The 21,770-nt window shown below is 27.6% G+C and overlaps 1 protein-coding gene across 1 annotated transcript in view; it reads left to right on the top strand.

Annotated features, from left to right (window-relative positions):
• Window positions 1–21,543, top strand: part of LOC100207579 (uncharacterized) — a 176,503-nt gene extending 154,960 nt beyond the window's left edge. The window contains exons 25-35 of the mRNA XM_065806065.1: window positions 9,757–9,780; window positions 9,887–9,916; window positions 10,325–10,469; window positions 10,582–10,802; window positions 11,614–11,798; window positions 11,932–12,006; window positions 12,108–12,227; window positions 12,430–12,644; window positions 20,778–20,818; window positions 20,920–21,016; window positions 21,137–21,543. Of these exons, the coding sequence (XP_065662137.1) occupies window positions 9,757–9,780; window positions 9,887–9,916; window positions 10,325–10,469; window positions 10,582–10,802; window positions 11,614–11,798; window positions 11,932–12,006; window positions 12,108–12,227; window positions 12,430–12,644; window positions 20,778–20,818; window positions 20,920–21,016; window positions 21,137–21,533 (1,550 nt within the window). The 3' untranslated portion in view covers window positions 21,534–21,543. The remainder of the gene's footprint in view (window positions 1–9,756; window positions 9,781–9,886; window positions 9,917–10,324; window positions 10,470–10,581; window positions 10,803–11,613; window positions 11,799–11,931; window positions 12,007–12,107; window positions 12,228–12,429; window positions 12,645–20,777; window positions 20,819–20,919; window positions 21,017–21,136) is intronic.
• The last annotated feature ends 227 nt before the right edge of the window (window positions 21,544–21,770 follow it).

Raw genomic sequence — 21,770 nt, 5'->3', positions numbered from 1 at the left:
TCAAAGTTAATTATGTGAGTAAGTGATTGAAGGAACCTGATTTCTAAATAAGTAAGTGAGTTGATAGTGGTGTATATGCTCAGGCCAAACATGTGACTACTAAAGTCTTTGCAAATCAAAAGATTATATCTGTCAACACAATGATAAGGTAAAACAGCTAAATTTAAATTAGTCTCGCAAAAACAAGAAATTTTAGTGAAGTTTTAATGCAAAAGATAAGATTCTATAAACAAAAATTTGCTTCAAAGACCACAATTATTGGTGGAACACAATGAAATTCAGTATCTTTTAATTGTTAGTCAAAAACTATTTAACATATTTTTCTAATTTTTTTTCCCATGAAAGCTAATTGACCTGTGTTTCTAAGTCTGCTTTTTAGACAATGCCCAAAAATGATCCTTGGTTGGATTTATTTTATGGATATATAAAAAGACCTTATCTATTGAATAAGAAGCTGAAAGTGGAAAAAGAAAAGATTTAAAGACAAGTATAAAGCAAAATCTATAATCTATAAAAGTAAATCCATGATAGTCGCAAAGAAATCTTGCAAAAAAATTTAAATACAGTCAATCTGTAATAAGAAAAGTACTTAAATCTGGAGAATATAAACCAAATCATAAAAAGAAAACTCCTATACAAAATTCATTAATAGATAAATTAAAGCCATTCGTCGTTCACAAAAGCTATAAAACTTTTAAATTAAGAAAACTTGTGTATAATTGGAAATAAATCTTATTGTAAAAAAGGCTTTTCACAATTGCCAGACCAAAAATATTTTTATCAGTTGAAAAGTAGATATGTCGCCACATAGTTTCGGTATATTTAAACTGAGAAATTTGCTCCCAAGTTCTTTATATGGCAGCATTTGCGACTGTGGTTTGAAAAGTATACCATACATTACATATAAAACTTTTAAAAAGCGTCTTTTTTAAGTTTTTTTTTATATACAAATTTTTTAATAAAAAAAGTTTATTAAAAAATGTGGTATGCCTACAAATTTTGGCCTGATTTGGCTACAATACACTTTTCCTAGAAGTCTCTAGAATGGTATGTACAAAATGGTGCCAACTTTGTACCTAAGGAATTCTCCATATTGTCCTGAACAGAGAGTTATTAAAAGTTATTGGTTAAATAAGATAAGTAAAATTGTATGAGAAATCTTATTGAAAATTAAGAAATTAGCCTCAGATATAAGAAAATTAAAAAAAAAATAGATAGCAGCTTCAAAAAAAGTACCTCAAAGCAAGATTAATTAGATAGTTTCAAGTACTTGCCAAAATATTTTAATTCAATCTAAGCATTTAATAAAAAATAAGAATTTATTGAAATAAATAATTCAATTACCTTCATTGTGTCAAAAAGTAGTTTTTGAGTCATTAACAATTAAAAGGTAAATTTCATTGATATTTAAACCAGTATTTGTAAAGGCTAGCTTCAAACAGTTGGGTAGTAATTATGTTTTTGTTGTTGTATTTTTTTTTTTTTTTAGACAACATTTTTATTGAGTTTATTTGTTTTATTTTAAGAATTTTTCTTAGTTATAGATAGTCTATGACACCTTGAAATTAACATGGTATAGTGTTATCTCTTTCCTTCTATTCAATTTAAGGTTGAAACAAAATGCTGCTTTTAAATCATTAAACAATCCACATCAAAAGCACTAACATAAATGTTTTTCATCCACAACATAAAATTAATATTCTGATATTTTATACCTGTTAATGTAATCAACCTATCTGAGAACTACTATTAAATTTGGAAAACTTTATTACTGGCCTCAAAACCATTAAACTGAGCTTTAGAGCTGTACCATTATTAGAAGATAACATGAGAGAACATAGTGATTTTTTTAACTTCTACCAAAGATGAGTATTCTTCCCAGGATAAGAATTTTTATTCAAACGCTTGCTCTAGCCTTTTTTCCACGAAGGATAAAAGTGAGTGTTGACTTTTTCCATCATTTGCTTAAAGCAAATTGTACAAGGTAGCCAGATCTGAGGCAGGTTATACTGGATAAAATACTATCAATAGCAGATTGATCATATTGATTCTAATTGTGACCAAACCCTAACTATAAGTACCAAAAATTTTATGGTGCATTGCTGTTATACTTAAGTAAATATTCTATTTCTAATGTTAAATTAATGTGGAACACAATTGCTTCTTAGTTTGATACTAACCTCACATGTACCTGAAATTGGAGTATATATTGTCAAGTTTTTTCCAAAAAAAATGTAAAAAGGAGGTGGTAGCCCATGGTCTTAGGATTCAAAATAGGTACAAACTTATATGGTGTAACTACATCCGGAAAAAAAAATTGAGTTTTTATTTTTAACTTTACAGTGAACTAAGAGATAAAAAGATTTTACACTTCTACAGCATGGATTGTACAAAATTTTAGTAATATTATCCAATTAAATACAAAATAACTTCAAGCTAAACATTGAAAAAAAATGTCTTGAAATATTTACAGTATGATCTAATCTTGAAATATTAACAGTAATCAACACACCAAGTAAAAATACTAGGCCAAACTTGTTAATTAAAAACTTTTATAAATTGTTATAAATTAAGAACTGTTATAAATTAAAAAAAAAGTCTTACTTATGATAGTAAGAAGATTAATAGGACAGTAGTTAAATGTGTCAGATATCTCTCCAGAAGTTTTGAAAATAGGGATATCAGATGCCGTTTTCAAGCAGGCTAGAAAACAAGAGTCTGATAAGCACTTTTTAAATAGTTTTGAAAGTATAGACTACAGCTCTAGAGAATACTTATGCAAGACTTTAACTGGTATGTTGTCCAGACAACAAGCTGTAGAAGAGTCTACGCAGGAAATCACTAGATACAGAAACTGGAGTAAAATAAATGTCAAGCAATGGATCAACCTGTTTGTTGGCATATCAGGTAAGATGTGAGGTGGAATAACAGATTTGCCTTTATTATAGACAATATTGAATCCAGAAGTCTCAGTAACCTAATCTATGAGATGAAATACAAGACTTTGTGACCTGAGGATTGTTAAAAGGTTTTTTCTAAACCCAAAAACCTGAGCGGTCTTTGGCTTTAGAAAAAACTTTTTAACAATGGTTTCTAGCAATGGTAAACAGACGTCTGTTTTCTAGAGAATTGTTATGGTGATAGCTAAAAAGGTGCAGCAGCGCAATGAGAGTAAAGCCATGGAGAAGAGTAAAGCTTGACTTGGAATTGTTGAGAGGGAATAAAAGATTCCGTGCCTGCCTGAATCGAAGAAGTAACAAAAGAAGCACATTTTTTAGCACGAAGACAAAAGATTTCTACTCAAGTGCCATCACAGAGAAAAACACTAAAAGAGTCGCAGTCAGTTTTAAGGTAGTTGTGAGAGCTACAATGATAGGGGATTCTGGTAATGAAGAAGAATGAGATAATAAAGGTTGTGAGTATTAATGCCTGCAAAGTCACTAGCACTAGAGCCAAGCCATTTCATGTGAATTAAAGTCACCAACAACAACAATATTGGCTAATGGATTTTTTTATATATATATAATTCGCTGTTTGACAATAACTACAATAACAAAATAAATAAAAATTTACATGACAGGAGCAAAAAGAAGAATAAAGCTTTATTTTATACAGTTTTTAAAGCTTTTAAAAACCATGTAAGATAATACAAAATCTTTTAAATACCAATAATATTTTCTTAAAAATTTAATTTTAAAAAAGGAAAGAAAGTAAAAAAATAAAAAAAAATAAAATAAAAAAATTTTATTTTTTTAATTTTATCCTCCTATTCCCTTCTTTTTTAAATTTCTTTTGTAAGATTGAGAATAATTAAGAAAAAAAATTATTAAAAAAAAAATTAAAAAAACACAGTTAGCAAACCAAAATGATAAAAAGTGAATGCACACACTCACATATAAATACATGCCAAACAATTAGGGGTATTTTTTACATACTATTTCAAGAATATATAGTATATACTTTTTACATCCTCAGTAATAAACAAATGATAAAATTAAATGGTGTAAAAGTTTTTACAATTGATTTTTTTTTTTATATGTATATATATAAAATGAATAAATATACTTATAATTATATAAATAAAATGGTAAGAGTACTCTTATTTAACACCTTAGAAGAAATTTAATTCATTGTCGTTTAGTAGAAGAATTTGCCTAAGTTTTGTTTTAAATTGGTTAAAGGAAGAGAGTATTTTAAGATCATCATTTAAAAGTGTGTTTCATAATTTAGGTCCTCGATTTGTGATTGAGTATTTAGTGGCTGAATAATAGGTTTTTGATTTACTAAAGTTATTTTTTGAGAATCCTGTATTAATTTCACTATATATGATTTATTTTTTTAAATATTGAGTAAAATAAAGACAGCGCCGTTTAAACATAAGTTTAAACAGAATTTGATAAAGATTTATTTTGAAAACATTTAGTATATTAAGTTTACTAAAAAGTAATTTTGTATGGGAGAGTCTACCTTCATTTGTAATAATCCTAATAGCATGTTTTTGTTTGCAGAGAAGTTTATTTATTTTTGTAAAATTGGTGCTGCACCAAGCAATATTTGCATAGTTTAGGTAGCAATGTATGAATGAAAAGTATTTGTATTTCAAACAAGATTGGTTTAAAAACTGTTTAGCTTTATACAGTATACCAATATTTTTTGAAATTTTATTCTCAATTAGATTTATATGTTCTCTCCAATTAATAACTTCATCGAGAATTATGCCCAAGAATTTTAATGATATTTCCCTTTTTATTATATTATTATTAATAAAAAGATTTGGTAGTTTAAATGGAATATTTTGTTTTTTAGAAGCATGATGGAATAATGTGTATCTAGTTTTAATAATGTTTAGCGATAATTTATTAGATTTTAACCATTGACTTAGTTTATCAAGTTCTTTATTTACTGTTAAAAATAAAATATTAATATCTTCATTGGAATAAAACAAGTTAGTGTCATTGGCAAATAAAATTAAGTTTAAGATTTTAAAAAACTTATTTAAGTCATGGTTTGCATCTCCTAGCATTTGCCTAAAAATGTGTATCCTACAAGGCATCAGGACATGAAACAGGTTTTACTGGGTTACATGTTACCAGAAGCAGGATGACCTGACATGGATTAGTTTCTAACATTAGTTTTTACTAGAAAGGTTGTTTATGTCACATTAAATTCAAAATTAGCAAACTTTATGTCAATCATACTGTAATAATGCAAAAATCCTGTCATCTCTTAGTTCGCTGCAAAGTTAGAAGTAAAAACTTAATTTACTCTCTTGAACACAATTAAACCATTTAAGTTTTTACATATTTCGAATCCTGAGACCATTGGCTCCCACCCCATTTTTACAGTTTTTTTGGGAAAATAGTTGACACTATACTCCAATTTCAGGTACCTGTGCCTTGGAAGTTATTCTTTTTTAATTTAAAAATAGTCTAAAAAAAGACTCTAGAGAAATGGATAAAAACTTTTTATTCCAAAGAAAAATTGAAGTAAAAATTACATTTAATGGTAACAGTAAGTTATTATTTTTGTATAGTTTAAATATTAAACATAAACTTTATTGAATTATGTAAGTTTCACAATACTTTTTTAAGTTATTTGCATGTCAGGTTCTTGTTAGGTCAGGTTTATGGTCTTCATGATCACTCTGCAACTGATCACATACAATCAAGTGCAACCTGTTCAATGTCTTACCGCCTTGTAAATTTTGCTTTCTAAGTAAAGGCGTTTGGAAGGAGTTTGCTTCCTGTCATCAGTACTATTTAATATCAGTTATGCGAAAAGCAATATTTTTTTTTTTTTAATTTAATTATTTTTTGTACGTATTTTTTATATAGTTGAAGGTTTATTATTTTAGCTCACCCGTAATTTACTTTATATTTATGTTTTTGTTCTGTCTAAACCTCTAGCGTGGTGTCCACTCACCTGTAAGTTGTTATCTGTATGTTTGTGTTCTGTTTGAACCTTTTGTACAGTGTTTATTCACCTGTAAGTTATTTTATGTATGTTTGTGTTTTGTCTGTTTATGTTTATATGTATGTTTGTGTTCTGTCTGAACCTCTGGCACATTGTTGGTTCCCCGTAAGTTACTTTATGTATGAATATTTGTGTTCTTTCTGAACCTCTAGCACAGTGTTCACTCACCCATAAGTTACTTTATGTATGTATTATTTTTCTGTTTAAATCTTTGATGCAGGGTAAGCTCATTAACTGTTCCTGCCTACGATGATGAATGCTGGATTTTCTTGACTTTACACATAGGTTTTTACTTGTGCCTCCTTGATAGTGGTTTTGTAACTCTTACTGTTATCTCCTAATGAGGGTACAGCTTTAAAACTCAGTTTTATGGTTCTGAAGCTGATTGGTCGTAAGTTTTTCCAAACACTGTGGTAGCTCTCTGAGAGGCTGATTCCATCAATAGCTAAAAAATATCAGAATATTAACAGTGCCATGTTGCACATAGATGAGTTTTCCCTTAATGCTTTTGGTGTGCATTGTCAAAGCCACATGAGTAGCCCTATGTTATGACTCAGTGTTAATAAACAGAACTGACACAATTACATAGCTCTATTCTTAGGAAGCTGTACTCTATCCATGTATGAGTCAAGTTTTCTTTAAACTTAAATCATGCCAAAATTAACCCTAATTATTAAACATAAAAAATCATCCCCACCACTTAACTGTTTTAATATATCTTTTAGAAACATTTGTGGTCTGCATAAAAACCTTCCATCAGTTAAATCTTACCTCTTGCAAAATTCACGAGGCTTGCTTGCTCTTAGTGAGACTAATTTGAATTCTGTCATTCCTTCTTCTGATCTCAATGTTAATGGGTACTATCATTTGATTTGCAAAGACTCCAATAGTTACATGCTTGTCTCGGGGGTATACATATGCATCAATTCACCTATTTGTTGTGAAATCATGTTTAAATCCTTTACCCATTTTTTATGTGCTTCAGTTTAACACCTCCTCACTCTATTATATTTCTCTTTTTTCTATATCCGTCTCCTTCTTCCAATGACTGCACTCTTTAGATGTAATTTCTGATTAAATGACCATGCCCTCTCTCTTTACCCCTCTGCTAATATTGTTGTTATTGGTGACTTTAATGCTTATCACACTGAATGACTTGGCTCTAACGCCATTTACCCTGCTGGCACTTAAGCCTATAACTTCTGCCTTTCTCAATCTTTTACTTAGATAATTAACTTTGTGACTCATTTTCCTGACAACCCTAATCATTTAACTTCACTTCTTGATTTATGTCTGGTCTCTGATCCTATATTGTGTTCAGTTTTGACCATGCAATGATCTCTTTAAATCTTTAATCTCATACTTCCTTTTCAAACACCCTATCATTGCACTACCTACTTTTAGCAATTTTCTTCGTGACTGCCCTTTGGCTGATCTTGACGGTCCAAGTTAAGCCTCGTTCTACTCCATGGTTTTCACTTTCTTGTGCAGCTGCTATATCTAATTGTAATCATTTTTTTCATCTTTTTCAAAAGAAGAGTTTTCTTGAGAAGATTTATTTTTGAAGAATATTTATTATTGCAAGAATCCAATGTAAAAAGGTGTTATCTGATGCTAAGCTCCGTTATTCTCAATTATCTCAGCAGTTAGGCTCTAGAGTCTTTTGGAAAATCTTTAACACTGTAATAAACAAGGGTAGGTCCAACATTCTATCTCTCATTTATGAGACTGATTTTATTACCTCTCCCAGGGATAAGGCAGAACTATTTGCAATAAAATTTTCTTCTAATTTAACTATTGAATCTTATAGTAATTTTTTTCCTTCCATTCCAATTAAACAGGCTAACCCATTGTTAGACATTCAAATTACTCCAGCTTCCATTGCTAAAGTCATATTTCAATTGAACTCTTTTACAGCTTGTTGTCCAGACAACATCCTGTCATAGTCTTATAAAGTTGTTCTCCAGAACTCTCTTCAATTCTTTCTAAAGTACTTATTAAGTGATTGATCAAATCTTGTTTTCCTGACTGCTGGAAAATGCCATCTGTTGTTTTTGAAAACAACAGATGCCATTTTTAAAAACTCCAGAAAACATTTTAACCCCCCCCCCCCCCCAATTATTGTCTGATCAGTCTTTTTTCTGTTATTAGCTAGGTTTTTGAGACTTTTATCAACAAATTTCTCACATCCCATCTTGAATCAAATAACTTACTGTCAGACAATCAATTTAGTTTTTGATTCTCTTGCTCTACAGTTGATTTGCTAACTGCTGTGACTGAAAGTTTTTATCATGCATTAAATGGAGCAGTGAGGCTAGGGCTAATGATAAATCTAAAGCTTTTGACAAGGTTTGGCATGCTGGTCTTTTTCATAAGCTTTATGAATGTTATTCTCGAACACTCTTCTTTATTTCCATTAACTTCTGAGGAACCTCAATGTTCTATCCTTGGTCTTGTCTTTTTTCTTATCTAACTTTTCAACAAGCTTTTATCTAAAGTATTTTTTTTTTGCTGATGACTCACCTTCATACTCCTGTCTTGACAAAAAGTCTTCTCTTTTTGATTGCTTAGAGCAGGCAGCCGATCTTGAATTTGATCTCACTTCTATAGTAGATTGGCACTCACAGAGGCTTGTGTATTTTAAACAGGTGAAATACTGTTGTCATATTTGAGTGATTCTTCTAATAATGCTTTTCCTCTTCTAGACAAGGTTCAAAAATGGATTGTAAATGTAGTTGGACCCACTCTATCTGCTAAGCTTGAGCCTCTTTTCTATCATTGTAAAGTTGCATATCTTTCTCTTTTTTATAAATACTATCATGGTCACTGCTCCAAGGAGCTGCTATCTCTAGTTCCATCAACTAAAACCCATTCTTGCTTGATTGTCATTCAGCAAAGTCTTATTTGTTTACTGTATCTGTGCCTGCATTCTCTAAAAACTTTTGTCTAGTTTTTCCCCCCACACTTGAACCCTTTAGAACTCTCTTCCAACTTTTTGTTTTCCTGACTCATACAACCTAGAACTTTTTTAAGTCTTTAATCGTGCTTCTTTTGCTAGAGTTATATCTCAGTTAAACTCATCTACAGTTTATAATCCTGACAAAATTCCTGCTTAATTCTAAACAGAAATGTTTTCCAGAATTCTTTTTAACATAATCTAAGTTATTTAACAAGTGTTTAATTGAATAATGACAAGTTTTAAGCACTTTCATCTATAATGAGGTAGTGGTGAAGCTATGACATCATGCCTTGAAAGTAATGCACCCAAATTGTTTTTACATGCAGTAAGTTACTTGTGTTCTAAAATTTTTGGAGGAAGAAATACTTTTTTGCTTTTAGTCATCAACTTCAATTTTATTGTTGTCTTTAAAAATTATAAAGTTTAAGTTCGACTTTTATTTAAATATAGTTTTTAGAACAAATTTTTAAAAGATGCATCTAGCCCATTATATGGAGAAGTTATTAACTGTATTTTCTCTATGCAATTTCGATTGTATGAAGAAATTATAAACTGTATAATAAAAAAAAACTTTTTTTTATATAGCAGTTTCTCAAAGTTATTCAATATTGTTACAGAATATCTTCTGTAATATCTTACAGAAGTTTGATAAATGAGCAAAGACATGTAAATATAACTCAAGATGTAAAACAAGATTTTACAATTTTACAATTTTTTTTAATTGTTTTTTTTTTAAATGAATAATTTTTTATTTTAGATAATTGAATTTATGAACTAAATGTAAGTGTTTGAACATAAGTGAAATAATTGCATTTTCTTTTTAGTACTTGCACAAGGTGCTGGAAACAGTAAGTGTTTTTTTTAACAAAAGTTTTTCAAAAATTAAAATTTTGTAAAGTTAAAAAACATAAAACCGTAATTTTGTGAAAGACCTTTTAAACATTTTTTTTTTAGATTTATCGTCTGTAAAAGATTTAGTAAATAGTAAGTAAATGTAGGGCTATACTTAAATAGCATAATATCTTTTAATAATTGATCATTTTATTGAAGCTTTTTTTTTTGTTGTTATATTTATAATTGGTTATATTAATAATAAATTATAATGTTAAAACAATTTGAACAACTAAAACAAAAATTAAAACTATTTTCAAAAAAAGAAAAACTGTTGCTGCTCAAATAACTGTTGCTTTTAGAAGCAATTAAATTGAATTGATTAGAAGCAATTAAATTGAAGTGATTAGAAGCAATTAAGTTGAATTGATTATAAGCAATTAAGTTGAATTGATTAGAAGTTAAATAGAAATAATGAAAAGTATTATTTTTTGTTTTAGTTTTTGCTTAAACTAATATAAAATATAAAATTTTCTTAATTTCAATTTTTAAATCTTTTAGACAAACTATACATTACTGTTCTTGCAATATCAGTTCCTGTTTTATTTATTGTAACAACAATTGTTATTGTTGTCCTGTTGAAAATTCACAGAAAAAAAGTCAAGTCTCTTCAATCAATATTGAGACCCGAAATTTACAAAATTAAGTGAGTAATATTAATATTTTTATACAAAAGATTATATATACAGGTATAGGTTTTATTTTTTTGATTTGTGTTTAAATTTTGTTATTAAATTAAAAATGGTAAAATTCTTTAGAAACTGCATTGGTTTTGACGTATTACCAAAGGATGACTGGGAGATTTTTCCAGAAAACATCACCTTAGATAAGAAAATTGGTGAAGGAGCTTTTGGTACTGTTTTCAATGCTAAAATTAGTGCAAAAGTTCTAGCTAAAACAAAAAACTGTAACCAAATATTGCCATTGTTTGATAACAGAGAAGATTCTACAATTTATGTTGCTGTTAAACTTTTAAAAGGTTTTTGTTTTTAAAGAGTTTTTACTCTGTTTACTTCTTTTTAGTTTTTACTTCTTTTACAATACTTTAATGTTAGTATAATTAGTTAAGTTATGATGCAGGTTTAAGTATGATTTAAAAGTGTTTTCAATAAATTGTTATCAAAAAAGAATATTTTGCATAAAAGATAGGTTAAAAAATAGTTTTCTGAAAATAAAAAAAACTTAAGAATTCAAATTAGTTTCAAAATGGTTGCAACCATTATTTGAGTTAAAAAGTTGATAAATGTTATATAGACTAGAAAAAACGAAAAGTAAAAGTTTTAAAGCAATGATGAACATACTAAAAAAATTTAAACAAATAGTTTTTAGACTGTAAAATAAAGTGCGAAAAAATTGAACATGTAGGAACAGTTATGTTGCTTAACTAAATAACAATTGATGTCACTGTGCATATAACAACAATTACTGTGAACAGATGTCACTGAACATATAACAATGGTTACTGTTACCTGCTGCAGAAGCTAAAATTATGTTAAAATCCATTTTTACATCTTTTAGATATAGTGTAGAAAATAAAATCAGAAGTTAAAAAATGACAAGCACAACTAATTGATATAATGAAAAGTTTCTAGGAAAGTCAAGTTTCCAGAATGTAGATCATTAAAAAAAAATGAAGTAAAAAACTTAGTATGTTGAGTATGTTGTATCAGATTAAATAGATTCCAGAGTAATAAAGTTACTACAATAAAAAAAATGTTATAATAGTTAATGCAGTTTATAGAAATAATAACATTATAAATTTTTTAAATGTATATTTGTTTTAATTGAAGATGGTGCTAGCCAATCAGAATCTGATGATTTTTATGAAGAAATTAATCTTATGAAAGGAATCGGATATCATAAGAATATTGTAAATATAATTGGTTGTTCCACAATAAAAAAACCTTTGTGTTTAATTGTTGAGTTTATGGAGAATGGAGATTTATTGCAGTTTTTGAGAAGTCGGCGCGACAAAGTAAAATTTTTTTAAAGTTTTTATGTATATGTATATAAGATATAAAACTTTATTTTATATATCATATACATATACATTTTAAATTTTTAAAATAGTTATCATGAGTATACTTTTATAAATCTAATTTTTCCAGCTTTATGCATCAAAAATGGATGGTGTACCAAGTGTCAGTTTTATGTACACTGAAAGCTACCATCAGACTTTTGAGGTTTTAGTTGCTAATCTCTTTGCTAATTAGTGCCTTGGTTTTAAATATATTGCAAATTTTAAATTGATTTCTTATTGTATTGTTGTTAAAAACTTTTTTAGACAACAATACACGAGGATGGTGCCTTTCAAAGTATGTCATACGAGACTCCCCTAGATAAAAATAAGCTAATAACTCCACATGATTTAATTAGTTTTGCATGGCAAGTTGCATCTGGAATGGTATGACACAATTTAATTTAGTTTATTGTTATATTGTTATCATATTGTAAATTCATTTTTTGTACATATATATAATATATATATATATATATATATATATATATATATATATATATATATATATATAAATATATATATATAAATATATATATATATATATATATATATATATATTTCTGGATTTCTATTTACACTATTTTAGGAATATCTTACATTTAACAAAATAGTACATCGAGACCTTGCTGCAAGAAACATATTAGTTGGTGCTGAAAAAAATGTAAAAATATCTGATTTTGGTTTGGCGCGAAGAGTCAATAATGAATTAAATTATATGAGCAGCAAAAATCGTCGATTACCAGTGAAGTGGATGTCAGTTGAAGCCATATTTGACCAAGTATTTACATCATGCAGTGATGTGTAAGTTAATTTAGATAAATATAAACATTTAATTCAACTGATTAATATTGTCTTCAATTTTTAATTTATTTATTTGCTTTTTTTTTTGATATGTAATAAAATAGGTTTTATGTATTCAGTGGTGCACCACTATAAAATGTGTGATTAAATATTTTCATGGTACTAAACATTAAAAACACATTGAACATGTAGTAGTACATAAAATGAATATTTGTGATTTTTTTGATATATATATAGATATATATATATATATATATATATATATATATATATATATATATATATATATATATATATATAGTATATATATATATATATATATATATATATATATATATATATATATATATATATATATATATATATATATATATATATATATATATATATATGTTATTATCAGGGACAGGTACAAACCAACAATTAGGGGGGGGGGCGAATTTTCAGCAACCCCACAAATTTATTTTATATAATTTTCGTTTAATATTCTTTTTATGTTATACTCTTATACTTATATATATTACTCTTTAATTTTTAGTTTTAATCTTTAATTCTATATATATTCTATATAAATTATTTTACCAGTGTAACTATGAAATGATGTCATTTATTGGTATCTCAGTAGCCCGGTTTAAAGTTTGTGCGGCATAGCTTAATTGAATCACTAAATAGTACATTGAAAGTTTAAAAGCGAAAAGAAATTTATAGGATTTTCTAAATTCTTTTTATTTAATTACTCACCGCAGTTTTTATTTTTGCAAATAAAACATTTAGATAATAAAACATAACACAATTTCTTTTTATTACTTATTTTTCATTTAGTTTTTATTAATGATGCAAATTAATATTTTACTATTAATTTGATATTAGTAATGCTTACTTTAAATATATTCAGTGACATAATAAAGTGAACGTTAGAGATGATTCAAAATGTTGAGACATTTATTAAGGTTTTTGGTTTTGCAACAAAAGCAATATCTTAATCATTCTCATCTGGAAAAATATGAGTGGTTAGTATATTCAGATAGTAAAAAGGGACTATACTGAAAAAAATTGTGCATTATTTTCATATGACTGGAATGCAGGATCTCACAAACAAATTGCACTTTTGAAGCTATTTAAGAAACCATTACAGATGTTTGCTAAACTGTTTGGCAAATGTGGAGATCTAGCAAGTCACGAAAAAGCAACATATCACAAGGAAGCTGTTGAAGCAGGAAGATGTTTTTAAAAAACTATAATATACCAGCAATGGATATTGTAAACAGTGTAAACACTTAACGGCTTCAACAGGATCTCTAAAACCGTCAACGATTGACACCTATTGTTGAAGCAGTTATATTTTTAGGAAGGCAAAATATTCCTTTTAGAGGTCACATAGATAATGGCAGCTTATTAGACATATACGATGATGATTCTGATGTGATGACAAATGAAGTTAACTTTCAAGAGTTGCTAAAATTTAAAGTAAACTGTGGCAACTTAGATTTAGAAAATCATTTGAAAACAGCTAGAGCTTCTGCAACACACTTAAGCAAAGCTGCACAAAATGCTTTAATTGAATGCTGTGGAGAAGAAATAAGTAAACAAATTTTGAGTCGTGTTAGAATCAAATTATTATGCTATTATGTTTGACAAAACAACTGATGCACCATATCAGTCACAAATGAAAATAATATAAGAATGAAAGATGAGGGAGGAATCACAACACTACCTACTGATCTTTCTGTTGTTTTTGATTTGTGTGACCAGGTACAACATTCAATAACTTACAAGTTGCTTCAAATTATCAAATCATGTCCTGTAAGTGTTGCCAGTGCTGAACATAGCTTCTCAACCCTGCAAAGAATTAAAAATTGACTGAGAACACGAACAACAGAAAACAGACTAGTCAGATTGGCCTTACTTAATGTGCATTAGGGTACAGTGAGATTTATATATTTTAAAAAAATAAAATTCAAGCTTAAGAAAAGGTGTATTCCTATGTAAAATTTAATTTCAAGGTAGGTTTGTTATGGACCATTTTTGATCAGAAAACGTCTTGATACCCAAATGTTCATATTTACATATTATTAAAATGAAAAAAACTGAAGTTATTATAAAATAAATAAAATCCGTTTTTATGTTAATGAACTCTCCTAATAAGCGCAGCGTTGAATTAATTTTAAAAGATATTTTCACTTGGCTCTCCGCTGTATAAAAGCTTTATACAAGATCGTAGTCTGTTACTATTTTATTCGTTATTGGTTATTTATAAATATATTTATAAATGAGATATTTATAAATGTTGAAAGTTAAGACTAAATCATCCACCACTGCAATTTCAGAATTTATTGGACCTGGAAAAGATTTTATTCCTAGTGAGCTGCCTACAAACAGAGCAGTTATTCAAAAAAGAATTTTACTAAAAGAACAAAAAAGTATAACATGCAATCTACACCATAATAGATATTCTAACAAAGATCTTGCTAGCGATCTGATTCCATTTGTTCTTGCTCAATGGAGAAAAGCAAATGTTAAGTTTCAACACCCAGTTATTATTGGTGAGAAATTGCTTTATTATAGAATTAAAACCCTTTGGGAGAAAGTAGAAAACGTTGTATGGGGAAGAACTAAGGCAAAAGTAAAAGAGGAACTTCTATTGAAGTTAGATAAACTAATGGACCTCATAACATGTCCTCATAAGATACTTCTGTGTGAACATGATCTGTCTGGGTGTTCTTACCCCCAAAATTGTAAAAGTAAAGCACATATAAATTGCACCTGTTTTTTTTCTAAAAAAATTTCAACTATGGAGCTCAGGTGGTTAAACAGTCAAAGAAATAAGACAGGTGAAAAGTCTGACATGCAGATGGGACATGCTGATAAGATTGAGAAAACAAAACTTAGAAAAAAGTATAAGAGAAAAATCAGTGACAAAAAAGCTTATGAGAAAAGAATGAAAAAACAACAAGATGATCAAGCATCCTTTGAGGTAAATATAATTTCATAATAATAAATATTTTCTTTGTTTATATAGCAAATTATATATATATATATATATATATATATATATATATATATATATATATATATATATATATATATATATATATATATATATATATATATATATATATATATATATATAGTATATATATATATATATATATATATATATATATATATATATATATATATATACATATATATATATATATATATATATATATATATATATATATATATATATATATATATATATATATATATATATATATATATATATATATATATATATATATATATATATTAGTAGTAGTAGAAAATCACTTAACAAAAATTTTTTCCATTTAACAAAAAAAAATTTTTGTTAAAAAAATTTTTGTCAAGTGATTTTCTACTACTAATATAATAGCTCTGTTCTTTTAAGAACATTGAGCACTCTATTGTGTAGAATACTTTTTAAAGTTGTTTAAATATATATATATATATATATATATATATATATATATATATATATATATATATATATATATATATATATGTATATATATACAGCGTATATATATGCATGTATATATATAAATATATATATGCATGTATATATATAAATATATATATGCTTGTATATATATATATATGTATATATATATGTATATATATATATATATATAAATATATATAAATATATATATGTATATATATATGTATATATATATATATATATATATATATATATATAAACATGTATATATATATATATATATATATATATATATATAATATATATATATATATATATATATATATATATATACACACACACACACACACACGCACATATACATATAAAACAAAAATAATATTTGTAAAAGTTTGGTTTTAGGTCACAGAAAAACAAGATATAGAATTATATGAAGAATATCAAAAAAATATTTCTCCTGATATTTCTCTTAATGACAACTATAATCCAGTTAATGTTAACTTTACTTTAAAACAAGACAATGAAATTAAATTGTTGGTTGAAAAGCTTCTAAAGGATAAATTAGGTGTCTATGCTTTCCTTGTAACATGATTTTTAGAAAAGAAGTCAATAAAAAACACAGCAATGGCTAGTATAAGGTAATCATATAGATTATTATTTTGTTGAGCAGCAAAAGTTTGGATGATGAATTAATAAAAATAAATATAAACTAGTTTTATTTTATAGGTTTGGGATTTCACCTGCTGCAACTGCTTTATAACACATCTTGAAAAGCTGTTAGGTCACAAATGCCACTGGGCCATATGCATGCTTCATTCAAATGAGTTATTTTTGTGTCACCTAATAGAAGGAATTGATGGACTAACATCATGTAGTACTGGCTTTGTAGGTCCTGTGGGAAAAAGTCTTGCTGATGTTAATAAAATGGAGTACAATCCTCAATTTAAAGCTCTTCCAGAGGGAGAGAGCTTTGTTGACATTCCAGAAACAATACTAAAAATATGTCAACAGATCAAAAACAAACCTACGAGTTATGCAAAGCAGTTAAGATTGGCGTATTGCCACCTAATCTTAGAGAAATTCAATGTGGCCCCCTAAGTCGTCCCAGATGGCTCACTACTGGCATGAGAATAGTCTTTATGTGGACAAGAAAATATGACTTAACTGATCAGAATTTGAAAAATCTTGAGTTACTTGTCTTATTTTGTTTACAATTTTACTTTAAACTTTTTTTTGACATTAAAGTTAAAGACAGACTTGAAGATGCTTCCAATCACATTCTGTCTCAATTGAGAATTCTTAGAAATCAACCTGTTATAGTAAGAGAAATTGTGACTCCCTACATCCAGTTAGACGCTTGGTATGCGAACCATGAAAGTTTATTAATGTCTTTATTATCTAGTAATAATGCAGAAGACCATAACTTTGCAGTTGACCAAATATTGGAACAAAGGGTTAATGATATCCTTGGAGACATGCAAATCAGACCAAGAAAAACACCTAAACTGAACTTTGCAGCAACTACTCTTAAAGAGCTAGTCAAATGGGAAAATGGTGTGGTACAAGAACCTGTTTTTACTTGTTCACTCACTAAAAATAAGTTGGTAATGCTAAGATTGACACCTCTAATAACTCCTTCTGTTAAACTTCATACTCAAAGTACCGAGTGTGTTGTAAAACAAGTGACAGTAGCATCCATGTCAGTAGTTGGACCAGATGCAAGAGATGGATATATTAGAGCTAGAGCTTTACATAGAGAGTTGCTACCTGTTTTTAAAACAAAGAAAGAAATTTGAATAAATTTTGTCAATAGATTTGAAAGATATCTTATTTTATTTATTGTTTTTTTAAAAATGTTATAGTAGTGTTATCAAAATATTATTTGGGTAAGATGGGATAAACCTCCTGCAAATTTGGATATCAAAAATTTTTCCCATCAAAAATATTTTTAAGTAAACCCTATTTAAAATTTGATCTTACATAAGAATACACCTTTTCTTAAGCTTTTAGAAGAAAAAAAAATTCTTGCTGTACCCTAATGTGCATAGAGAAATTCCAGTAAATGTTGAAAACGTGATTGACCATTTTGCTAAGTCTGGAAATCATAAATTAGAAATTGTAATATAAGTTGTTAAAATAATCAACAAATCAAGTATGCTTTTTTTATAAAAGGCTGCAAATACTAAAAAGAAAAAAATATTTTTTCGAATCATGTAAGAGGGGGTGATCGCCCCTATCGCCCCCTTCCTCCCTATGGATCCGCTCTTGATTATTATTTATAAGTTACTTTAGGGCTCCAAGTTCTTTCTAAAATATCATGTAACTGTTATGAACTTTCGAGAACTTTCTGTAATTTTGGTAACTTTTTTATTTTCCAAAAGAAATAAGAAATTTATCCTTCTAGAAAGCTATATATTTATATCTAATATTTGTGTAACTGTTAATGTAAAGTGTTGTTATCAAACATGCAAAGTTATTTTTTGTGTTACTTAAAGAAATAGTATAAAATGCTGCACAAAAAATGTTGTGCTATTGCGCAAAAGAATAAGAAAATTTAAACCAAAAATCTACTTCAATTTAGCTTAACAAGTTGATTTAAAATAAATTCATAAAAAAGGTAAAATATGATGCTCTAAATGAAAGTTTTTGAATTACTAAAGTAACAGTCAGTTAGTAAAGTAAACAACTCTCCCACAAACAATTGAAAAGCAAATGGGTGGTGGGGTGTTCAACATGAAAAGTTAGAGATAAAGAAACCATTTACCTTTAAAAGAGACAAAATGCTGGCTGCTGAATTAGTTTCAACATCAGAGTAAACATATTATGTTCTACTATTCTTCAGTTCTATTTTTAGAACTGTTTTGTTTTAAAGTGGATTTTACATGGTATCAAAACTGGAATTTTTTTCTAAACTTGTTGTAGTTGACAAATTCACTTTGACTACAGATTGTGTTCATTATACCAACTTTCTCTTCAACGACGTTTTGCAATGGTACTGATAGTATGTAGAAAATCTTGGGTGTTTTTTTATCTTAGTTTGAATTGGTTACAATCTCTGAGATATTAGTTCTTACTGCTTCTGATACTTTAACAAGCAACTTGGAATATGTTTTTGTTGTTAATGTTTATTTTTTAACATTTTTATTGTTGTTGTACTAAATAGAACAAAAGTTGTTGAGGTTAAAAAATATTAAAGGGTAAAAGGCTATGTAGTTGTTAAAATTAGTTGAAGGAACCTTTATGAAATTACTAATGCCTGTTGATTAATTATGTAGTTGTTGAGTAAAAATAATCCCAGTATATTTATAACCAGCAATACTGTAAAAATGTAAAACATTTTCTCCTCTAATGAATCTGTTTTCACATCTGTTTAAGTGAGAAAATTAAGTAGAAACCATAGCTAACAGGTTCTAAATTAAATCATGTACAAAAATTTAGAATTATTTCAATCCAAAGTATACCACATGTTTACAATCACTTGTAAAAGCTTTCCTAAAATATTTTTATTTATAGAAAAAATCTCTGAATAAAAAATGTCCTTGTGGATTTCTACAGTGATCCATCATTACCACTCTCAACCAACATGTAAACCGCCACCAACATGAAACTGCAACTGTTGAACATGGTCTAGGCATTTTTGAGTATAATGATCTAAAACAAAAAATTTCAAGTTGATTCAGTAGCAGAATCATCTTGAGAGATTCTGTTATAAAAGTAGCTAATGTGATCCTTGGTAAACTTTAGGAAATCTTTGGAGACCAAATTGCAAAACTCTTGCAACCATTTACGCATCGTGCATTTGATTGCACCTTGAGTTCAGCATATATGGTTGATCTCCGCAAAATAGTTGCTTCAATTCAATATCTGCCTTTCCTCGATAGATATACCTTTCTGGCCTTAACTTTGCTAGGCGATTGCGTAATAAGAGACAACACCATTGAACAATACAAAATAATTAACAAGTTTGTCATCATTGATTTCAAAATAGAGCAAAATAATCATCTATTTACACACCTAACAAATTTGAACTTGAGGTGGTCAATTTCTGCATTGAAAGAGAAAACGTTTTGAGTCAGTAACTTAGGGCAGCCGTGGTGTAGTAGTCAAAGTTCTGGCTCAAAACCAACAGGCTCATGGTTTGACTTCGGCTCTATAAACAACATAAAGAAAGAGGCGTAAACTTCCTGGTTGAATGCTTATAGAAAAAGAAGGTAATAAAGGAGGCGTGAACTTCCTGGCTGAATGCTTCTCTATGTGCTCTGTGGTAAAACAAATAGGTATTTTTGAAGTACCTAAAAAACTAATTAAAAAAAGTAGTAATAGTTGTCCCACTCATCTTTATACATAGTACATTAAATATATTCAAGAATAAGTTAACGAACTATATGCTTTAAATGTTACAGCAGATTGTTTGTCAAATTACCAATTCAGAACAGAGGCCTGTTTTGTTTTTCATAAACAGAAAAGCTACATAAATATATTCCCATGCTAGTTTTAACAATAATGTATGTATTCTGTATAATTTTTTTATTTAAATCATAAAATTTAAAATATGTGTTGCCTTAAAAAGCTTAGAAAAATTTGTTTTATTTATATAAAAAATTTATAATTTGTCATAAAGGTTTACAATATTTATCAAAGTTTTTTACATAAAATTTACCTTTTAGGTGGGCGTATGGCGTTGTTTTGTTTGAAATCGTAACACTAGGTGAGTATTATAATTTTATACATTTTTATAAATAATATAATGGCTCTAATGCTCTGTCTATTTCTGATTTTTTATTATTATCATTATTATGTCGATTATAGGAGGGACACCTTATCCAAGTATAAGTAACCGTGAACTTCTCACTCTTTTGAAATCTGGTTACAGAATGAGTCGACCAGAAAATTGTTCTGAACCAATGTAACGTCTTTAAATTTTTTTACAATTTTGAATTTGTCTGTCTTTGAATTCTGTTTGAACTGTCTTTGAATTCTTAATAAATTTTTTTTACGTTTCTTTATAAATAATTTCAAACATCAGGTACGATATTATGTTACAATGTTGGAATGAAGATCCATTACAGAGACCTACTTTTACAGACTTACGCGAACGTTTCGATAAAATTATATCTCAGGGAGACAGTTATTTTAACTTTGATATTGACGAAAAAAATGTTTACTATAAAGCTGCATCGTTTAACAGTCTTCCTACTGAATCAAATGATGGTGAACTTGAAGAAAATATCTTCCAAAAACCTTTGAACATAAAATCAACTGAAGAAGTTGAAAAAATTAACGATGAATCTATTTCTTTATTAAGTGAAAGATACACAAATCAGTTGAACGTAAAATTAACTGAAGAAGTTGAAAAAGTTGACGATGAACCTAATTCTTTATTAAACAAAAGATACACAATATCAGGAGAATTATGCAATTAATTTTGGTTAACCATTTATTTGTATAATAATTCCTTATATAATATATATATATATATATATATATATATATATATATATATATATATATATATATATATATATATATATATATATATATATAATATATTTGTGAGTTCTTTAAAGTGTTGTAGTTTATGCAATACACAATCTAAAAATGAAAGTATTCACAATATGCAATTATTGATTAATTTCAAATATTAAAAGCTACCTAATCTA

This window comes from Hydra vulgaris, chromosome 09 (genome assembly GCF_038396675.1).
Source record: "Hydra vulgaris chromosome 09, alternate assembly HydraT2T_AEP".
Classification (NCBI taxonomy): Eukaryota; Metazoa; Cnidaria; class Hydrozoa; order Anthoathecata; family Hydridae; genus Hydra; species Hydra vulgaris.
The sequence above is the reverse complement of the archived record's forward strand: the minus strand, read 5'-3'. Positions and strand labels throughout refer to the sequence as shown.